The sequence below is a fragment of the Centroberyx affinis genome, unplaced genomic scaffold (genome assembly GCF_046629955.1).
Source record: "Centroberyx affinis isolate AG114_WGS23_722 - 3 ecotype Tasmania unplaced genomic scaffold, CSIRO-AGI_Caff_v1 ptg003382l_1, whole genome shotgun sequence".
NCBI lineage: Eukaryota > Metazoa > Chordata > Actinopteri > Beryciformes > Berycidae > Centroberyx > Centroberyx affinis.
This window is the reverse complement of record NW_027281370.1, coordinates 142,501-163,373: the sequence shown is the minus strand read 5'-3', so window position 1 is coordinate 163,373 and position 20,873 is coordinate 142,501. Positions and strand designations below refer to the sequence as shown.

The 20,873-nt window shown below is 45.4% G+C and overlaps 1 protein-coding gene across 1 annotated transcript in view; it reads right to left on the bottom strand.

Moving 5' to 3' along the window:
- LOC139660780 (semaphorin-6A-like) overlaps nucleotides 1-20,873 on the bottom strand; it is a 79,589-nt gene that overhangs the window by 11,958 nt on the left and 46,758 nt on the right. The window contains exons 4-8 of the mRNA XM_071539011.1: nucleotides 12,486-12,546; nucleotides 10,769-10,831; nucleotides 10,039-10,140; nucleotides 2,064-2,154; nucleotides 453-572 (exon numbers count right to left, since the gene is read on the bottom strand). Coding sequence (XP_071395112.1) covers nucleotides 453-572; nucleotides 2,064-2,154; nucleotides 10,039-10,140; nucleotides 10,769-10,831; nucleotides 12,486-12,546 — 437 coding nt within the window. The remainder of the gene's footprint in view (nucleotides 1-452; nucleotides 573-2,063; nucleotides 2,155-10,038; nucleotides 10,141-10,768; nucleotides 10,832-12,485; nucleotides 12,547-20,873) is intronic.

The window sequence follows — 20,873 nt, the reverse complement described above, 5'->3', positions numbered from 1 at the left end:
CTGTCATATTATGCAGAAAGGCACCGACATATCAGTGAAGTAATTTGCATGCGAGGAATGAAGGATCTCTCTATTGAGATCTGACAGGCTGGACTTGTGGTTGCTACTCCCCAGGGCAGAGCAATTTCCTGGCTACATCAACAGTGCTGGAGCAGGTTGGCAAAATGACTGCATCAAATAGAGCGTGTAGCATTAGCATAACTGCTCCTGCTCTTCATACATACATACATACACAGAGGCAAAACACATATACACACGCATGCACACTCACACAAACACTGACACATAGTGTACCACGCACAAACACACACTCACATACCACAAATCATAAATCACAAATACAAAGCCACATGCTCAAGAATGCATGTCCAAACCCTGGTTTGTTTTCTAACTTGTCACTCCGCCTTGTGCTTTCCAACCATCAGGACTTTGTTTGTGTGTCCTGCGCTCACCTTTCAGCCACTTGGAGTCATGTTTGACAGTGCGCAGAGTCGGGCTGTCTCCTAGGCTACGATAGATGACTGCATCGATCGCTAGGAAGTCTGTTACGGTGGCCGAGTACAGCTTGCCATCTGGAAAGGGAAGAGAGAGACGGGAGGAGGAATAAAGGAGGAACGATGGAGACGGAGAGGGGGAGAGTTGGATGGAGAAGAATGGAGAGAGACAGAGAGAAACAGAGTGCCAAATAGGGAGAGAAAGGGGAAAGTGGAGAGAGAGAATTTAAGTCAAGTGCAGTGATCAAGAGTGGAACACACAAAGCCACTCAGAGATTCCTGTTCTCGGTGGCTGGATACAACAAACATGATTCAGACGGCCCAGACCTGGAAAATGGATGAAGCACGCAAACAGAACAGACTCTCTGATGGACAACAAACAGACTGTACACACACTTAAGCATGTAGCACATTGGTGATTGCTTACTCACATAAACACAGTCCTACACGCGAGCACAAACCGACAGCACAGCCATGCACTCACATGCTCACACACACACACACACACACACAGTCCTGGAGCCCCACAGAACCCACAGTCACACACACGCGCACACGTACACACATGCTACACACACGGGACGCGAACACTATACACCACCAGCATGACCTCAGCCTGCCTTGGCTATAACCACAGTGGAAACTCAAACTACATAATTGAAAGGATAGCAGTCAGAGGAACCCTCTTGATTACTCAGTGCTTCCAACTCGGTCCAAGCGGCTCTGCTACGCATTAACTGGTCAACCTAGGCGTTTACTCTCCTCCTCAACTTTAAACGCACAGGGACAGCACATACTCCCATAAATCGGTTTGCAGCAAATATGAATGGGGACTGAATGTCTTTAGCAGCCTGCGGGTTGGTTGCATCAGAAGAATCGCACCCCGCCAACGGAAAGCTGACTCATTCGGGTTCCAGCCATTTGTGATTTATTTTTAATCTTATGCATTTTAGAGAAAGGGAAAGAGAGACAAAGAGGGTGGTGTGAGAGAGACAAAGAGAAACGCAGAGAGAGAGAGAGAGAAGAATCTATTTTTTCCGCCTGTTACCACAATATAATCTTGATGCGTTTCCAAAGAGCTCTAACAAGCAACGAATTCCTGATGCAGAGCAAATGTGGCCCAGAGTTCAGCGATTTGCTCTAGTGCATGTACCAGAGATTGGCTTTTATTCTTGACACGCTGTCGGAGTATTGCCATTAGAATAACCCACAGGGTATTAAGAACAATATTAAATACAACCGCAACTAATCCCCATGCTCAAATAGACTCAACTTTCCCATCTAGCTCAAACATGTTCCAATGTTTAATAACTGTAGATAGGAGAAAATCAGGATTAATGTTTCTGCCTCATGGCATTCAATGATCCAGTAACATCGCAAATGGCAACTTGTAAAAAGTTCCTGTCACTCTAAGTTTCTCTCATGTTCAAGCATTTGACAGGGGACAAAGAAAATCCAAAATCACAATGAAGGTAGAATATTTTAACACAGATAAATATGTAAAAATGCAGATTATGGATTTGACATGCACAGTACAAAGAGCTGTAAAATAGATCAGTTTAATCTTACCAGCGAAGAGGGCGACGTTGGCGTGCTTGGCGTCATACGGGCAGCGCGCCATCCCACTGATCTCCTCTCCCAGAGCCTCCAGGGTGTCCATCTAGGGTCACAGATGAGATGAAAGCTCAACAAAATGTTTGTTTGTTCTTTTTTTTTAATAAAATGGCACACTGGAAGAAAATACAAACAAGGAAGGAAATTTCTCTTCCCAATTGGAATAGGGGATGCTGGAGAGTGGAAAGTGGGAAAGAATAAACTCAAATGTCAAACTTACTGACATTAACTGCTAATTGCTAATAAGTAAGTATTGTAGGAGATGAGGCTGAATGCATTGCTCAAAATCACTGTTTTAGAGGAGAGGAATGGAGGGGAGTCAGAGGAAATGCTCCCAAAAAAGCCATGGTACCCAACCCAGGAATGTGTCCATCCAAACTTGACCTATCCCAATACCCTGTGGATGCCTCTCTGGTGTCCTACTGAGAGCTTAAAAGCAGCGCATTTGGGAGTATGTGGGAAACTGTCACTGAGGGACAGTGCAAAAAAAAAACAGACATTTTCCACAGCAGCATGTTTCACACTAAGAGTGGATGTGGCTTGCTTCCCTCTGCCATCCTTTATCATTCAACTGTACCGGTGTTAAAGACAAGCTGTAACAACCCTCAGGACAGATCTTTAGCCTATTTACCGTGGTGCTTCCCCCTGTCCTGCTTTCGAAAGTCAGTGTTTTTACTATGAATAAATGGGCAGAAAAAACTGGGCGAGCAAAGGGCCCTGAGCAGGGAACGTGAGAAATTTTCACCAAGCCACAGTAGGTTTTAAATAGCAGATAATAGTCCTTAAGTTCATGTTTTGCAGACACAACTTTGCGTTGCCAGTTCTAAGAGCTATTTCTTGGGCTAGCAGCCCTTCCCTAAGCAGGTATTGCAGGAAAAATAAAATTTTAAATCCACTACCTAAACTGAGAGGTCTTGCCTTAGGTCTGCGGTTTATTAAAACATGTTACTAATCTTGCCATGCAGAGACTCACTAGAACCAGTTCCCTGAGCTATTTTGAGGCCTTGCCCATTGTTTAAGAAAAACTGGTTTCCTCTACAGGGTTGAGTGGGATAGGGATGATCTCTATGAATTGGACTTTAGACAAGATTTTCTCGTTTCGTTCCCAGTTTGGCTTTAGTGCGACTGGCAGAGCATGGCAGAGGATCAGATGGGGGTGAAAGGTCACAATCATCCCACCGTGGGTAGGCTTGTCTTCCTCAGCAGGCCGGAGGGCACGCTCTCACCCTGGCTGAAGACCAGGAACACACACAAACACACACACAAGCGAGAAGAAAAGCTATACCGCACTGGCCAGAGGCTGAGGTCAAGGGAGACTACTGAACATGCTGTATGCCTACGGAGTTCACAGTACATAGTCATTTTTCTTCTCTATCTCTATCTCTGTCTCTCTCTCTCTCTCTCTCTTACTCTGTCTTTCTCTCTCTCCCTCTCTCACTCTCTCTCTCTCGACAAAGACGAGTGTAGCTTGCCAAGACAGTAAAGTGCTTACGCCGCCCTTTCTGGTCTCTAAACAGGTCATTTTGTTTTCTATTCCTGTCTCGGCGGAAACGGTTATCATCTGCCCACTAAAAAGGTCACACACACTCCGGCGCAACGCTGGAAAAGCCTGCCAGAGAAATTGTTGAGGCTGATCTGGCAGCGAAAATTACAAGTGACCTTTTATAACAGACGGAGAACCACCAGCAGCTGTGTATTTCTCGATCTGCCATTCTGTCTGTTTCTTCAGGAATGATAGGAAAATAATGTATGGACGCAGGCTGTTTTAAAGATATATAGCGTTAATAGACGGGGGGAAACTGTAATTATAGGTTCCGCTGAGTTAATGATAAGGGGCGTGAGTAGCCGAAGGTCAGGTACATGTACTGAATCGGAGTGTGTGTTAATACACAGGAGGCTGGGTGTGTTTCTCAGTTGAGCTTGAAACGTCAGCAGCTTCTGTGTCAGCTTCTACCTAACAAGCGGCACGCACTGCCTCTCTCTCTCTCTGACATACCACAAAACACACTACCTACACACACTCATATCTCTCGCGCTACAGCACCCTCCTACCCCCCCGCCCCCCTTCCACCTCCATCTCCCCTGTTCATTTCACTGAGGCAGTGACCTCTGTCTAGTGGGTTGGCTGGCTGTCAGTGATCTATTCCTGCTGTTTGAATGGGAGGAAGAGACTCCTGGGCCAGCCACAGATATATGAGTCCAATCTCCTGTCAAACTGGCATGCACAGAGTAACAACAGACAGCTACATACACACACACACATATAAACACTCGCTTTCATGTTGTTAGCCTTGTCCCAAGCAATATCCAATATTTAAAGCACGGCAACAGTAATCCATAAAACTGCCATATTGAACCATAACATTTTTAAGCATTAACATAAAGAAGTTTGATGTTTGAACGGCTGAATGGGTTTTTTTTTTAACATTGTTTACCAGGCAAACCCTATTATGCTGTCAGCTCCAGTAGCTGAGAAACACAGCAACAAGGGAAAGGAGCTTCAGCTTTGTAGAAACACAAACAATTCAAAGTAATGGGAAGGCAACGGTGCTGTTGTCACACCTCCTCAGCGCTGCCTGAACAACAGACTGCACTGTAGGGATCTAGCTTAGCAGATGAATGTACAGTAACCTTGGCTTGGGGTGTAGTGTATCTAGATGAATTAATTACTACAACAGCTCACTGGTGCTTTCCATAGGCTATATGCTAATTAATTAGACAAACAGAAAGTAAAGCCATCCAAAACATGCCCATCAGGAGCGTTATAATTGGTTCAGCATCAGCTTCAGTACACAGGGTGAGGGACACGTTCTGCTTCTCCGTCTGTGTTATATTTATGACTACTCTTTTATGAACCATATTTATCATAGCTGTGGGATTTTTGAAATCTTAGTGAGGACAAACCCAGGGTAAACTGAGCCAGCGTCCCAATTATTAACTGTATGCTTGAAACTGTTTCCTTGAAATATAATGCGCTTTTTTTTTTTTTTTACCTAGAATATGGATAGCTGGTAAAAAGCATATTATGTGCTTTAGCTATGTGCTATTTCTGAATACATTCAACAAAATCGAGAACGGCCTTCCCAAAATCATCTAGTGATAAGGTCAACGATTTTCCTGGTTCATGATTTTGTCCTAATGGATTGGTGTCAGAGAGGGCAGCCACTGACAGATTAATCGTTATAAAGGAGAAAAAGAAAAAAAATGAGTAAAAATTGCATAAATATAGAAAAATAAAATGCCACCAAGACCATTTTGAAGTTAGTCTTAAAATACTTAGGAAACCCCATTCAAGTATATACAGTATAATCCAACAACCGCTAGCTCGAAGAATAGGCAAAGATAACAGCATTCATATTTCATTCACTATTAACTTTTTTTTTTCCTATATCGGCGCATGAATAAATCTTCCACAACGCTGACCTACAGCTGGGTTGAGTTTCCAACATATTTCTTTGAAGTCAACCCGTATTTCCACCAGCATCCCCTTCTGTATCCATACAGGGCACAAGTTCACACCTGGGCCAGAAGGCGCAGTGTAAACCAAACGGGGACACTTCTCCCTGGGAGAGTAATAGTCATGGCCCATTTCTCTGCAACCTGTTTCTGAGCCCAGGGAGGCTGAACCCTCGCTGCCACTGACCAGCTCTTATACACTGGGGCAGAAACTGATGGCTCTGCAACTGTTGGGAGAAATATGTATTTTTAACCTGCACAAGAACCCCATTTATCTGAACCTCAGACTTCTAAATTGACTGACCTATTAAACAAGATGATGAGTAAAAATGCAGCAATGTGACAGTAAATTCTATTAATTCTGTGCATTCCATCCGATTTTCCTTACTGATGTACATTATGTGGATCAAACAGCGTCACCCAAATGTTGTAGAATAGTGAGGCTCTATTATACATTTGTGTGTGCTTGTGCTTGCATTGGTGTTGATGTATTTTAACCTTGTTGATGCACTAAACACATTTCAATTGCAAAGACTGTGCAGGGATTGCCAAAACAGAGCTTTTCCCCATGCAGTTCAGTCAACCGTTACCCAGCATCACCTGGGACCCGCTGCCTCCAAGCTCCGCCCCCAGACTCCCCGCTGATCCCCGTGCTCCGCCCGGCAACAGGTGATGTAACCGACACCAGCCATATATCAGCCCAGCTGGACAGGGCGTTTTTTATTACAGCACAGCAAGGGAGTGACAGAGGGAGAAAGCAATAGAGGGAAAGATGGTGGGAGCAATGGAGGGAACAGAGGAATTAAGGTTGGCAGCAAAAGAGGAGAGAAGGAGGAGGGCAGGAGGGAGGGAGCAAGGGAGGATGAGTGGAAGAACAGAGGGAGTTGTGTTTTTGTAAGGAGCCGAGGGAGAGGCCTGCGCGACGGCTGACAAGGTGTCTGTCTGTAGTTTTTCTGTCTGTGTGCATGTGTGTTTGTGTACTCTAGAGCCGGCACTACCAACACAAGGTCGCGCTACAGATGGACTCCAGGGGAAGGGAGGAGGATGGAGGAGTAGAGGCTGAATGGGAGGAGAAGGAGGAGAAGGTAATGAAGACAGAAAAGAGATAGAATGGTAAAAAAAAAAAAAAAACAAGAACAAGAAAGGGAATAGGGGGTGATCACACCGAGAAGCTTCGCTAGAAACGCATCACCACCAAAACCATTTTTTTCCACGCCGTACTCACAGCGCGGCGTACTCTTGTTTTGTGACGCGCGTCTCGTTTTTCTGGTGGTTTTTAGGCGCGCATTAAAGTTACAATATTTTCGACTTTTCAGCACAAGGCGCGGAGTCGCACCGCTCGTCAATGTCACACTTGGGCTAGGCAGCCAATCAAATCAAGCAGAAGGCGGGCTTTCCTTCCTGTTTTGATGCCGTTTGATGTGGTGGGAACAGTGGGACAGAGGAAAACACAGATGAAAAGCTGATATTAGCGGTCTTTAACCCGGTCGCACACGCATCCCTGCTCCACAGGCGCACCAAGCTGTTTTGCCCGACGCAGTCTGCCTAGGCGTTTTCGAAGCGGATGCGCCTGTAGCGACGCTTCTCGGTGTGATCGCCCCCTTACCGGTGAAAAATGAAGCAGTAACAAGGCAGGAAAGAACACAGATGAAAAAAGAAGGTGGTAGAAAAGAGGGCATGGGGTCTCGCTGGCTTGGGCAGGACCATTTGTTTAGCCCTCCCTGCCCTCCCTCTCCCCTCTCCACCTCTCCTCCTACCCCTCCATCCCTCCATGATCTCTCCCGCCCCCCCCACCCACCCCCACCCTCCCTCGCAGCGTTGTTGATTAATGTGGGATGAGGCTGGCCCCGAAACAGAAGCTCTTTTCAGCGCTGTCACACTGGGGAGATGGAGAGGCAAACTGTGGCCAAGGTGGATCTAACCACAAATACACATACACACACACACACACACACAAACACACACATGCACACACACACCCTTTCCACCAAGCAGTGCGGATGAGCCCAGCGGGCCATCAAAGGCCTGGTATCTGCCCAGAGAGTCTGCCAGCTTGCCAGCAGCACAGCGAGAGTGTGTGTGTTTCTGTGTGCATGTCTTTCTGATGATTTGTGTGTATGTGTGTGCATGTTTGTGAGTTTGCACATTTGTGTGTGTGAGTGTGTGTGTGTTTGTATGTCTGCATGTGTTATTCCACATTTGTGCATGTGTTTCTTCATGTACTTGTGCATTTCCATGTTTGTTTGAATTTTGGTCAAATTTTAGTCATTTAGACAATGAAAATGTCTCAATTCAGTCCAAACTTAGAAAAAAATATAGAATATAAATATAGAAAAAAATAGCAACTGTCTTTTAGAATAGATTACATCTGGTAACATTTAAACGTTTTCGTACGGGTTAGGGTTAGGGTTTTGTTTTTTTTTGTAAAAATGTCAGCAACACTGAATTGGGTCAGGTAGGGGAAATACAAAACATCACAAGACCATACTATAGTGTCGATATAAACAGCCAGGAACTATATTTTAAGTATATTTTCTTGTCAAAGTCTTTGTTGACTAAATTGCAAAAATCCTTCATCAACAGCAGTTTTAGACACAGGCAAGCATACAGTATCTGTATGTGTTTGTGTGGTAATTTTACCTTACCATACTCCATTTCACAACACCTCCGCTCATGAACCTAAACTCTCCCCCATGTCACAGAGTCTAGCAGCGAACCACAGACAACATCGACACAGTAACAGGTAAAACAAAAAGCCTAAAAACCATAACCGGAGGAGCCGTAAAACCTAACCAAGCCTGATAAATGCAGAGACATAAATTCCACTTTCTCTCCAGGAGGCCTAGCCGACTTGAAACACATCCACTCTGTGTGCTTAGCGTGCTGAACCAAAAAGCCAGCGGAGCGGAGATGTCTTGTTTTTCTGGTAAACAGACCTAGTGATCCAAAGCATAGGAGTTTTCCCGACAGGCCACCTAGATAACATCTCAGTGTCCTGTGTCCAGCACGCCACGCCAAACAATAACAGCCTTCAGGACAGAGCCTCGTCTGTGTGTCTATATGTGTGTGTGACTGTTTCTTCCTCCATCTTTCTTTCTTGTCTCTCACACTACACACTACAAGATGTCACTGTTTTTGTACCTTCTCCCGCTTTTTTTTTTTTTTTAAACACATTTCAGTTACAGTATGCGTCTTCGAGCTCAGCCAAGCTGCCATGGTGTCAAAAGTATGACTGTTGTCTCAGGTCAATGACGTACGATTTACTTATTGTCATAGCAACGCTGACGAAATCCAATTTGAGCGTTCAAATACAATGTAGGTCGCATGTAGGTTGCAGGCTTCAGGATCCGATTTTGTACCACATTATCCACGGTCCAGATTGGAACTGAAAGAATGCAACTCCATGCTGCTTTTTGTTCTTCGCGCAACATCAAATGTGTGTCAGAATGAGGGGGAAAAAAATCAAAATTGGGACACTTTCAGCTGCAGTTTGAGCATAGCCTGCCTGCTTTTTATCTTTGTCTTTCTGCCTGCCTGCCTGCCTGTTTGTCTGCTAGTCTGCCAGTCTTTGTGTTCCTGCCTCCCTGCCCGCTTTTCTGTCTATCTGTCTGTCTATCTGCCTTCCTGTATGCCTTTCAATCTGTCTGCCTTCCTGCCAATGTAGGCAAAAAATTGTTTTTTATTTGTCTGTATGTTTCTTTGTCTATTTGTCCATCTGCTTGCCCATATGTCTTTGCCTTTCTCTCAACGTCTATCTTTTCTCCGCATCTATCTTTTCGTCTATCTGCCTGTCTTTCTTAACCCAAGGTCAGTGCAACACATCTTCATAAGGTGGATTTGTTTTCCCTAAAGGCATCTTGAGGCTATTCCAGACATGCCAGAGTGTGTAAGGCAAGGCGGGCTTCTACTTAGGTTAAGGGGGAAGGCTGAATCGGATTTCAGGACTGCACCTTTGCCTGCCTTTCAGTGTGTGTGTGTGTGTGTGTAGGTGTGTATGTGCGCGACTGTGTGTAGGTAGGTAGTTAGGTTTCCCTGCTTCTAAATCAAGCGTGTCAGTGTACACCTGGAGATAGAGACATAGGAGGAGGGCCGGCAGAGTTGTGAAAGTCATCCATCTATGTCCATCGCTCCACACCTCACCCCTCTCAACTCCCACATGGTTGGGGTTACATGTGAAAAATATCCCTGTGTGTGTGTGTGTGCGTGTGTGTGAGAGAGAGAGAGAGAGAGGGAGAAAGAGAGAGAGAGAGAGAGAGAGAGAGAGAGAGAGAGGGACAGAGAGAGAAACAAAAGAAAGGAAGACAGAGAATTTACGAGACAGCATGTGTATAGTATGTTTAGCAAATTCCCGTCATGTGAGGTCAGAGCAAGTGCAAAGAGCACCAAAGAGGTGTGTACGTGTGTGTGTGTGTGTGTGTGTGTGTGTGTGTGTGTGTGTGTGTGTGTGTGTGCACGCGCGTGTGTGTGTCCCTACCTTGTAGGTTCGGCAGGAGGGGTTGAAAGCATTTGTTCCACACACAAACAAAGTGTCATCGTTTTGCTGCAGGAGGACTTTGATGAAATTGTGACACTCATCCTTTGGGGAGCGCAGGGAGGTGGAGAAAGGAAGAGAAAAAAAAGAAAAGAAGGTTCATTGTGATATTTATGTGTTTTTACAGTGAAATCCACATGCGGTTGTTACGACGAAAGGCTCCTCTGCTTTATTCCCTTTGAAATACTGCATGTAATCATACACAGACAAGAGAGAGGCATGCATAACAAACATCAAGCATATAATCATGAAATGTAGTGTTTCCTCATGGTACACAAAAACATATTGCGATTTTAATGCACCATGTAATGTCCCTCTAGAACAATAATGAAATCATAATTCAGTGTACACACATATGCACAGTTTTGCTAGAACATAAATCCACTGGAAATAGAATTACATTGCTATTCAATGTGAAGATTCATACAGATGTTCTCTATAAATTGCGACAGCGGAATGTTATATGAACCACAGGGAGTGTGTTATTGCACCTGCACAGTCCCCTCTGTGTGTGTGTGTGTGTGTGTGTGTGTGTATATATGTGCGAGTAACAGCATGTGTGCACTGTATAATGTATGATATGCTGAGGATGTGTTTCATGATGAATAGTGTGGCATTCATACAAACACTCCTTCTGGAAAAGAAGTCAAGGTGTCAGCGCAATACTCTCTACCTTATGCTTGCCCTTCATTCTGCAGGTGTCCACGTCTGCCTGCCTGGACTTCCATGTCAGTTTCTAGTGAAAAGAGAGATGGAAATAGCAGATAGAGAGATAGATAGAGAGAGAAGGAGAGGTAGAGAGCAAGACAGAGAGAGAGAGAGAGAGAGAGAGAGACAGAAAAAGAGGTGCAGAGATGGAGAAATCACACAAGATGAACAGTGAGACAGGAGGGACAAAACAAGAGAGCGACAGAAAGCAAAAAAGAGCTCAATAACCAATCTATACATCCAATCAATAATCATCATCTTAGATTCCCTGGCATTGATTCCCTCCATGAGACACCTGCTCTGAGGTGAACTTTATTCTAAGCACTGATTGAAGATCAGTTTACCCACTTTAAGTTCTAATTCTCTGCCAGAGGGGAGGAAATACGATACTGACCCAGGACCAGAACGGAGTCTATCCAAGGACAGATCCTGCCTCAGAGCTGAGAGCTCATTTCTCTGGTCTGATAGGCTGCCCATCATTACACACACACACACACACACACACACACACACACACACACTGCCTTGGCCTGTAGGTCAGTGCTAACCAATACCTGTCAGTCAACTCCATACGCTCAAACGTATATACGCTCTCTCATTGTCACACAAGGCACACACACTACCTTGTCGGTCAATGCTGAGCTATATCTGGCAGTCAACCGCGCGCGCACACACACACACACACACACACACACACACACACACACACACACATACACACACACACCTCTGCCCTGGCCTGAGGGTCAGCACTAAGCTGCTGGTGTAGACCAGTGTGTACTCGGGGCTGTTGTACAGCGTGTTTGGAGCCCGGCCACTGATTAAAGACCTTCAGTCATCAATCAATCTCCGCGTCCCACCAGCCTTTCATCTGCAGCTCGCTCTCATTAAGACCCACTAGCCGGGCTTTGACATTGAAGTGGATGTTGAGGGGTGGCGGGTTGTTGCATACATGAGAAGGGCCTTGTTTGAATTCTGTTTGCATGCATTATCTTCAGGGCAACTGATGCCAAAGTGGAGTGGATGGAATGGAATGGAGAGCGGGTTATTACTACCAGGGCCTATGTAAATTTTTTTTTTTTTTGAATAATCTGGAAATATTCAACAGGATATTCTTCCCTTCACTGCACCGCTCTCTTCTGTCTCTGTCATTCTTTTCTGCTGTCTCTCCCTCTTTCTCTCTCCCTTCCTCATCTTTTCACCTCTCCCTCCCTTTTCAGTCTTTATGCTCTTTCTTCCCCATCGTCCCTCCCGTGTTTTCTCCCGCTCTCCCTCTCCCTCATCCCTCCTCCCTCCTTTCCTCGCGTTCTCCCTCACCTCCCTCCCCCTCCTCCTCCCCCTCACTTCCTCACTTCCTTCCTTCTCCTCTCTGCTTCCTTCACACACTCATCAGAGCTTCCGTTGTCACACTGATGAGTGCGGATGACGCAGACGGTTTGCTAGCTGATTGATTGGATAATGCTCTTAGCGGGGTCACCATGGCGTACGCGACTGGCTCACACCAGACTCAGCGACTGTGAGCGGGTGAGTAAGCACACACACACACACTCACACACACACACACACACACACACTCACACTCGCAGTCAAAGCCAGGTTATTAGGGTTACGTTGTCAATCAGAGTGTGTCTGTGTGAACGCTGAGAACAACACGTCCTCAAAGAGACAGACGCCTCACTCACCTTACTGAAAAAGATCTCCTCACTGTTGGCAGTGTCTGTGTCCACCGTGTATATGTGATCCCTGCGAGGGAGGGAGGGAGGGGGAGAGAGAGAGAGAGAGAGAGGGAGAGAGAGAGAGAGGGAGAGAGAGAGAGATAGAGAACGAGAGAAAGGAGAGAGAGAGAGATAAGAAGATAAGAGGTCAGACAGTCAGTCAGACAGTCAAAAATTGAACAAACAATAAGCCCATTTCTTTTCTTTCTCCTCGCTTCCCTCTGTCTTTCCCCTGCAGGCAGCAAACAACGTCGGAAAATGGGTCTTTGTATAAACTTTGTTCAAACTTACAAAAATAACAATAAACAAAAGGAGGCCGGAGCGATTTGCTCTGTCAGACAGAAACAGTCAACAAAGGTTTAGAGCGCTGTGGCGTAGGCCAAGGGACAAAAGCCTCTTTGTCCCTGAGAAAGGTCTTGGCGGGGGGGTAGGGGAGGAGGGGGAGGTTGAGACGGGAGGTGCCAAGTCACTCAGAGCTGTTCAGGTCAATTAAGCCTAGTGTTCAAGCCACAGGAAATCTATACTAACACTCATTAAAGCTCAGACAAGAAGACTTATGTGTGCTCGCCTGGAAATACACAGGGCCGCTCCTGTGCGACACAGCCCAGCCACACAGGCCCCACTAGGGCATATGGAAGACATAAAAACCACAAGGGTTAACTACCGCTCAGACAGACCGACTGGCTGGCTGACTGGGCATGTAGCTACACCTACCTACCGTGGAGAATTAAGGTGCAGACAGGGGTGGGCACGGGGGGGTGTAAAAGGTGTGGAGCGGGTGTGGGAGGGAGAAAGAAAGAAAGAAAAAGGTGTTACTTTGTTTGAGGAGGAAGGAGAGAGACAAAGGTGACCGCGCCAAACGATGTAACTGCTTTAATTTGTTGGAGATTAGCTGGTGAATGTGTTTTTAATCAAAGTGTGTAACAGTGGCATCGTCAGACTCACGGCTTAATTATGTTCTTGCTCCCCAACCTGCGCTCAGCCAGGCAGCCTGCCTTGCTCTCTCATTAACTAAATCTAATAAAGTCTTTGGAGGAACAGGCATCCTGAAATGAATCCACTTATATCGCTTTCCTGGGGGCCCCCGCCATCTCCTCGAGGATAAAACCCAGTCTACTGTACGTTATCAGCCATGACGCTTAAATTGAATAATTAATCTTGGAGAGCAGTTAAAATTAAGAAAACAGTGCCGCCTTCTCAGTGGGAGAGGACACATTTCCGGTGAGGCCACGGGCGCAATCCCAGTGCTGTCAAAGTTGTCGAGAAATTTTAGTTTGTTTCCTTTGCCTCGTTGTGCCCTTCTTTGCTTTGCTTTATTTCGCCATTTCGGTCATCTCCTCTCCTTGCCTCCAGTCCAGTGAAACACTTTATTCTCTAGTATGGAAGGAAAGAAATCCACTTTAGGATATTGAGATGCGTCCCGTGTCCTTTCTGGATTCAAGTTCACTTGCTCTAGCAAATGCCAGATGCTGACTGTCACTGTGCAGTCTGCCGTGACATAAAATCGAGCAATTCAGGCCAAAACCGCAAACTCCACAGCAAAATGTTTTTCATTAAGGCTCTCTGGTAGCACTACCATTGCACTGCCCTGACTAATTGATCTGGATTGAATTTCCAGGGTTCCTGAACAGCCCTCCTATGTTTCAGTGTTTCCCTCCACCTAACTGCCAGAGTAACAGAATACATGTCATTGGATTACAGCAAATGTGATCACAAAAAGAAAAAATGGGAACTGTAATTTGCTACAGTTAAAAAAAATCATTAAAAATTATAGATAGAAAAGACAGAGAAGATGAGAGGACATAGAAATAGAAAACAAGACAAACTAAAACTAAATCAAAGTCATTAAATCAGTCAGATTACATTATTGATTTGGAGTAATCCTGAGGGTTATTTTACTAATTACAATTTTAAAATGGTTAATCAGTATGTGTAATGAGTTGGTCTATTCTGACAGTAACCTTCCCAAATCTGCTCCCTGTCTTGTGCCTCTCTCCTGCTGACAGCATTCTCGAGGGCAGAAGCCTTCCAACCCCGGGGTTTTGGTTCCAGCAGAGATAAGAGAGAGCCAAGCGATGAGGCGTCCCTCAAACATCCTGACTAGAGATGTAGGAGGACAATGGAGGGGCTGTGTCTGTGTCAACACCAGCTTTCCAAACACACACATGTCCAAGTGGACCCCCCTCCTTCCCCCAAACACACACACACACACCCACACACACACACACACAGAAAGAATCTTTCCCCTCCTAACCACTGCACCTGAGCTCATGTTGCAACATGGCCACATTCACGTCCTTGTGGCCTTGAGTCATTCCTCTAAAACTGATTCCTCTGCAGGGTGAAACAGAGAGGTCAGAGAGAGGCGGCAGAGTCTTAAGGCACACTTACTCTCAAGAAAAAATTAGAATCTTTTTGCTTAGTGGCTAGTTGTCTGAATTTTCACTCATGATGAGAAAATGTACAAATTTTTTCATCATGAGTTGTCAAGATCTGGGAAAGGGGGATGTCCGAGTGGCCTAGCTCAGACTACAAGACTGTTTAGATTTTGCCCGAGGAGAGTAGTTCAGACTAAACAACTAGTCTTGACAAAATGCTTGCCGTCCCATCTGGGCAAAAGATGCGGCAAAGACGGGGCGCTGCACAACATCTAAATGTAATGTAAGCTATATATGCGAGGGGAAGTTATTGTTAAAAGCGATTTCGCTTCCAGTTCATTCTCTCCTTCTTCCCCCTTGAGCTAAACTCCCATTGACTGTTGCCAGGATCACTCTCAGATTTCTTGGCGAGTCTCAGACCACTTCACACTACATGAGTCCGGCCAGACTGGGCCCGAAGAAATCTGGAAAAAAAATCTTGTCAGGCTCTAACTAGTCTGGAATTGTTGGGAGAGCCAAAGCCTCCAGTCTTGAGCCACTTCACACTACAGGATAATCTATGCCGACAAGTGCCCCCACTACCCACCACCCCGCACTCCACCCCCCCATGACCTAACTCACCTAAATCATCTAGTGTGGCCTAGCCTTTAAGTGGATACCATGTACTTTGTGTTATTTTATTCTGTCGTACTGCTGTATTTTGTACTTGCTTTGTGAAGCACTTTGTAGCACTGTGCTATACACATACATTTTATTATTATTATGATATTACTACTAGTGACTCCATGTGTTGAATGTTCTTGCATGTTATTCTGTCTCCTTTTTTTGTCCACTATAAAGTATCTAATGAATCAGACTGATTTTCTGAAATAGGTACTAGGGTGGCATAGTGTCCTTTGCAAAAAAACTCACTTCCTGCCAACTCCAGTGGCACTTTTCTGTAGCTGACCTCCATGGGGAGGAAATACATTTAAAAAAAGAATTTCCCTACAGGGATTAATAAAGTACCATGTTATCATTTATTAAATATAAGAGCTCAGGTGTTTATGGCGAAATTAAAAAGAAACCATGAGATTCTGAGGAACAGAAAATAACGGAAGCCTTTGAAAAGCAGTATGCAGAACATTGGCTGTCAATGTGAATCATTTGGCGTGGGTTTCACATTTCCTGAAATTCAGAGACAAAAATGTGTGAGTAGGATGGAAGGTATGCAAATATCCTCTCAGACACAAATATGGGGGCACTGTAAAAGGATGGGTACAGAGAGGGAGGAGAATGATCGAGAGAGAGAGAGAGCAGACCAAGTGAGGGTGAGAGTAAGATTGAAAGGGCGCAATAGAATGACAGAGAGAGTCTCCGTCGGACATGCAGCCATGCGCGCCCATGAGAACACAGGGTCTTTGTGTGGAAGAATGTGGTTTTCATAACAGCCCATTTCTTCTGGGGTGACCGCAGGCCAGCCTGGTCCATCTGGTGGGCCTTTGTCAAACCATCTCGCGCTCCGATGGCAGAAAAGAGGGGAACGTGATTAGTATGCACCCCGCACCTATTGCCACCACCCCTCCTTCCGCAAAATAAATGACTACACATCCCTCCATCCACCCCGCCCCGCCCCTCTCCCTTTCTCTCATCACCCTCTTTCCCCATATTCCGCTCTCTTCATAACTAGATCATGGGTGGTAGAGGGGGGCCCATTGTACATTGTTTTTGGCTTTCACTGGTTCAAATCCTCCTCACAAAGTGGATGGGAGGGAGCGGGGAGGCCAGCGGGCACCTTTAGCTTGTGAAGGGAGATCTTGAGGTTCTCAATGGGCCGGGGGCATCAAGAGGCCCTCAGTGATGTGGTGGCATGAAATACAACAAGCCAGAGTTCACTCCCCCAAGCTGAGGCAGGTTGTTCTTTTTTGGGGGGTTGAAGTTCTCACTATAGCATTCTACATTCTCTCTAGATTTTCATTTGAATGTGTGTGTGTGTGTGTGTGTGTGTGTGTGTGTGTGTCTGTGCATGTTTGAGCAAGTGCACCTGCAAGTAGGCGTTTGATGGTTGTGATGACAGTGTGACTTTATTTACTTTCACTGATTAAAAAATGACCCAGTAGTCTCTGAATATTTTTCACATCACCACTTTCACTGCTGTTGAATGGAAGCCTAAAAAATCTCCATAAAGAGGAAAAAAAAGAAGAAGCTTTATTTTCCATGCATTTTGAGTTTTATGATGAGTTTTGAGTGGATTTCGTTCAAACCTATTCAAGTGATCATAATTATTGGAGCTGGAAGCTTTTTCATCCCGCAGCAGTTTTGTTTCAGAGTGTGGACGTGGCTGGTCACTGCTGGTGCTGAGAGGAGAAGGAGAGGGAGAGGAGGCAACCGTGTAATCCGAGTCATTAGTGGGTTTTAACAGGATTTGGTGCAGCTACTATAATGGAGACTCTAGTGGCCTCCACTGCGAGACCCAAAGAGACCCGGCAGGGAAGAACAGTGGCCACAGTGGCACGACTGTTCCAGAGGACTCAACTGAAAAAACGTAATCTGTATTTTTGTGTGTGTGTGTGCGTGCGCATGCATTCGTGCCTGCTTGCGAGTGAGTGCTAACTTAAACCACAAGCCTTCTCTTTTTGGTCCCTCTACTCTGCCCCCTTTCTCTCTCTCTTGCTGCTGCTCCCTCTCTCTCCCTCACTCTCTCGCTCTCGCTCTCTCTCTCTCTCTGTCTCTCTCTGGTTCCCATGCTTCCCAGATTCATAGAGGGGTGTAAACAGAGTGTGGTTGGCGTTACCATGGTAAGGGCCAATTGAGGGCCGGGAATGGCGACTATGCCCTGCATGTGGAGAGACCTGGGGTATGCCCGCTAGGCAGGCTATACAGTAACACACACACACACACACACACACACACACATACACTCACACAGTCTGTATTGACATCCTCAGGACTGACAGAAGTCTACTTGATTTCCCCAAGCAGGAAAAAACAGATAGCAGAGCTTAAAGTTAGGATAAGTCCCTCTCTGACTGCTGGCTAGAGGCTTTAATCAAATCCATCGACTGAACACGCACACACACACACGCATGCACACACAAACACACACACATTCACGCACACTCACACTCACACCCCGATACACACAACACACTCACTATTAAGACACATGCATAAGGGTGGAGAGCACACATCATGATGTGGTACATGTATTTGCTAGGGATGTAATTGTACACAACACACACACACACACACACACACACACCCATATGCACACAAACATACACACACACACACGCATGCGCACACAGATGCACACATACATAGAAGTGGTCAGAATGATAAATCTCCCATTGTACAATGATGAATTTCCCCTGAACGCTGTACATAGTGTACTGTGGCCATGAAATATGGACCATTGGAATACGAATCCTCCAGCGTCCATCTCCTGTTGCATCAAGAACAGTTTATTGCTTTTACTGAACGTGACTCTGCTGCTGAACATCTAAAACACATACACCAGCAGATACACATAAACCATTAAGCTTTAGTTTTTATGTTCATTAGCCATACTCTTAAGATACATCATGTCTTAGTGTGTATCACAGATAATGTACAGTTGGTTGCTAACATAACATGTATGAAACAACAGATGCACATAAGACAGTCAAGGTTGGATTTCATGCTCATTACTATGACAGAACATTGATCTTTTTAAACGTAAACAAATCTGTTTAGTTCCTAAGACTTCTCGCTACAATTCATGACTAACAAATTTTTATTCTTGCAGTTCTGTGGACAGAGAGTGATATGTAGTGTGTCTTGTTAACACAACATTTGCAATGCATCCCTCTTGCTAATGACAGATTTTGTGGAAAAGTGAGAGAAATCACCACTATACCCAGCCCACTGTCCACCTTGTTAAAATTGAACAAATTGGAGGATTTTGAAAGTCTGTATATGAAAAGGCAGCAGCCTAATATCTTAGCAGGCAGTCCTGTCGTGTGGATAATATACTTGATAGGAACTGAGATGTGGAATAAGATGCAGAATATTAAAAGACTAAACTAGTCCTGAACTGAATTCATAACCAACATTCAATATCTATGAGTCTGTGAGGGCTAATGTTATTTCACACATATTGGAAAGCGCATATGACCTCATCAAGGGAGGCCATTTTCTTCAATATCTGTCAAAATAACGGCCAAAACAGGCCTGCAAAATTGAGCATCTGATTCCACCAAATCAATGCATTTCATTCAACGCTGCTGAAGACCGAGACTGAATTATCAATCGCTGCATCTGTTGCTGAGTTTCACCGTTGCCAAAGATTTGACTATTTCTCTCTCTGGATTAAGCCACTTTTGTCTATTTACAATTTCATCAGTGGCCATGTTTGTATGCATCTCACTGCTAAAAGAGCTTGTGATTTTATTGCCAGTGCTGAAACAGGAGCCAAAGGGATTTAATACACTGAGCAGCCATTCAAAAAACAGCCTGAAACAGTGTTGGGCTTTGGACTGTGTTCACAGCGGCCATCTGCAAGCTGCCGCGCACCAAGGACTGGGGCTCATTGGTCTAGAGGCATGATGGCAAGGCTCTGTGATGCTGGCCACAGAATAAACAAGTCATTCGACTGGACAACCATCATAAAAGCAACTATTGATGTTTCATACTGCCGGAGCGTTTTTTCTGCGGCATTGTTTGTTGTTTCATAGCTCTAGCTGTCTTGCTGAGTTGACCGTTGACTCACTTTCACATTGATTTCTCTAGGGCTGATTGTCTGTGCTATTTGCCTTAAACTGTTTGTCATTCAACTTGTCCATGTCTTCATCGATATCCTGTTAGTGCTGATGGATCTTAGTGCACGGGCCGTCATTGGTGCGTCCATGTTATCGATTCCAACCTTCTTCTCTCTGTCAGAATCAATGGTGGCCATCCGACTCAGTCTAATCTAAGACAGCCATTCCAATTATTCCAGGGTCACATTCCCAAACCATGTGTCAGAATTCCCGTCTGCTTTAAGCAAGTATGCAAGTGTGGGACCGATGCACTGAGCGACCTCACACATACACACACAGTTGAGTGCACAAACACATGCGCAACTGAGCAGGCAGACAGGATCACAGGCACAGACACACACATAGCACCCGCACCCGCACCCACAGGCACGCCCACATACGCACACACACACACACACACACACACATGTCCGCCACCACACATGTGTTCACACACACACACACACATGCCCACACATTACACTCAAGAACACTTTCAAATACATTCAACAACTGGGTAGCATACTAAACTGGGTAACACACACCCTCTCTCACACACACACTGACACACACACCCCTCCAATAAACCCTCTGTGTCTCATTTCCCTTTCCTACCCCTCAGGCCCCTGCAGCCCCCTCTGGAGCAGGTGGGCGACAGGCAGACCAGAGACTCCGGCCCCCCACCACACACACACACACACATACACACACACAGACACACACACTCTTCCGCCCTCTCTTTCTCTCTCACTCTCTCCAACACACACCTCCTCTTAATGGCCACAGATGTGTTAAAAAGCTCCGCCACTTAAAGCAGCAGCCTCCCCCAGCCACTTAATTTGACATGCTTGGGAGGAAAACAAAGAAAGACCCCTATTGTGGCTTTCAACAGTATCCAATCAAGCCTGCCACTCAATTAGCCACGGACGCCACAACACAAGCTGATAAGGATCCATTTTATTAGCACCTTTCCACTGCTGCCTTAACAGTGTACGCTCAACGCTGCACTGAAGGTGAATCTGCCTCTTAATGTTTTTTGTCATGGGCCTGGCTGGTTCACAGATAGCTCACTTTGCCTAGGCCAAGCAACGTGAGGGTTTCTAAAATACTAACAATGAGAGAGAAGCAACATCAATTTTGGTTCTCTCCGTGCCTCGCAATGCTGTCATTAGGGCGTATTATCTTTGTAAGTTCAGTCATACAAAAACAGAAAGACAGAC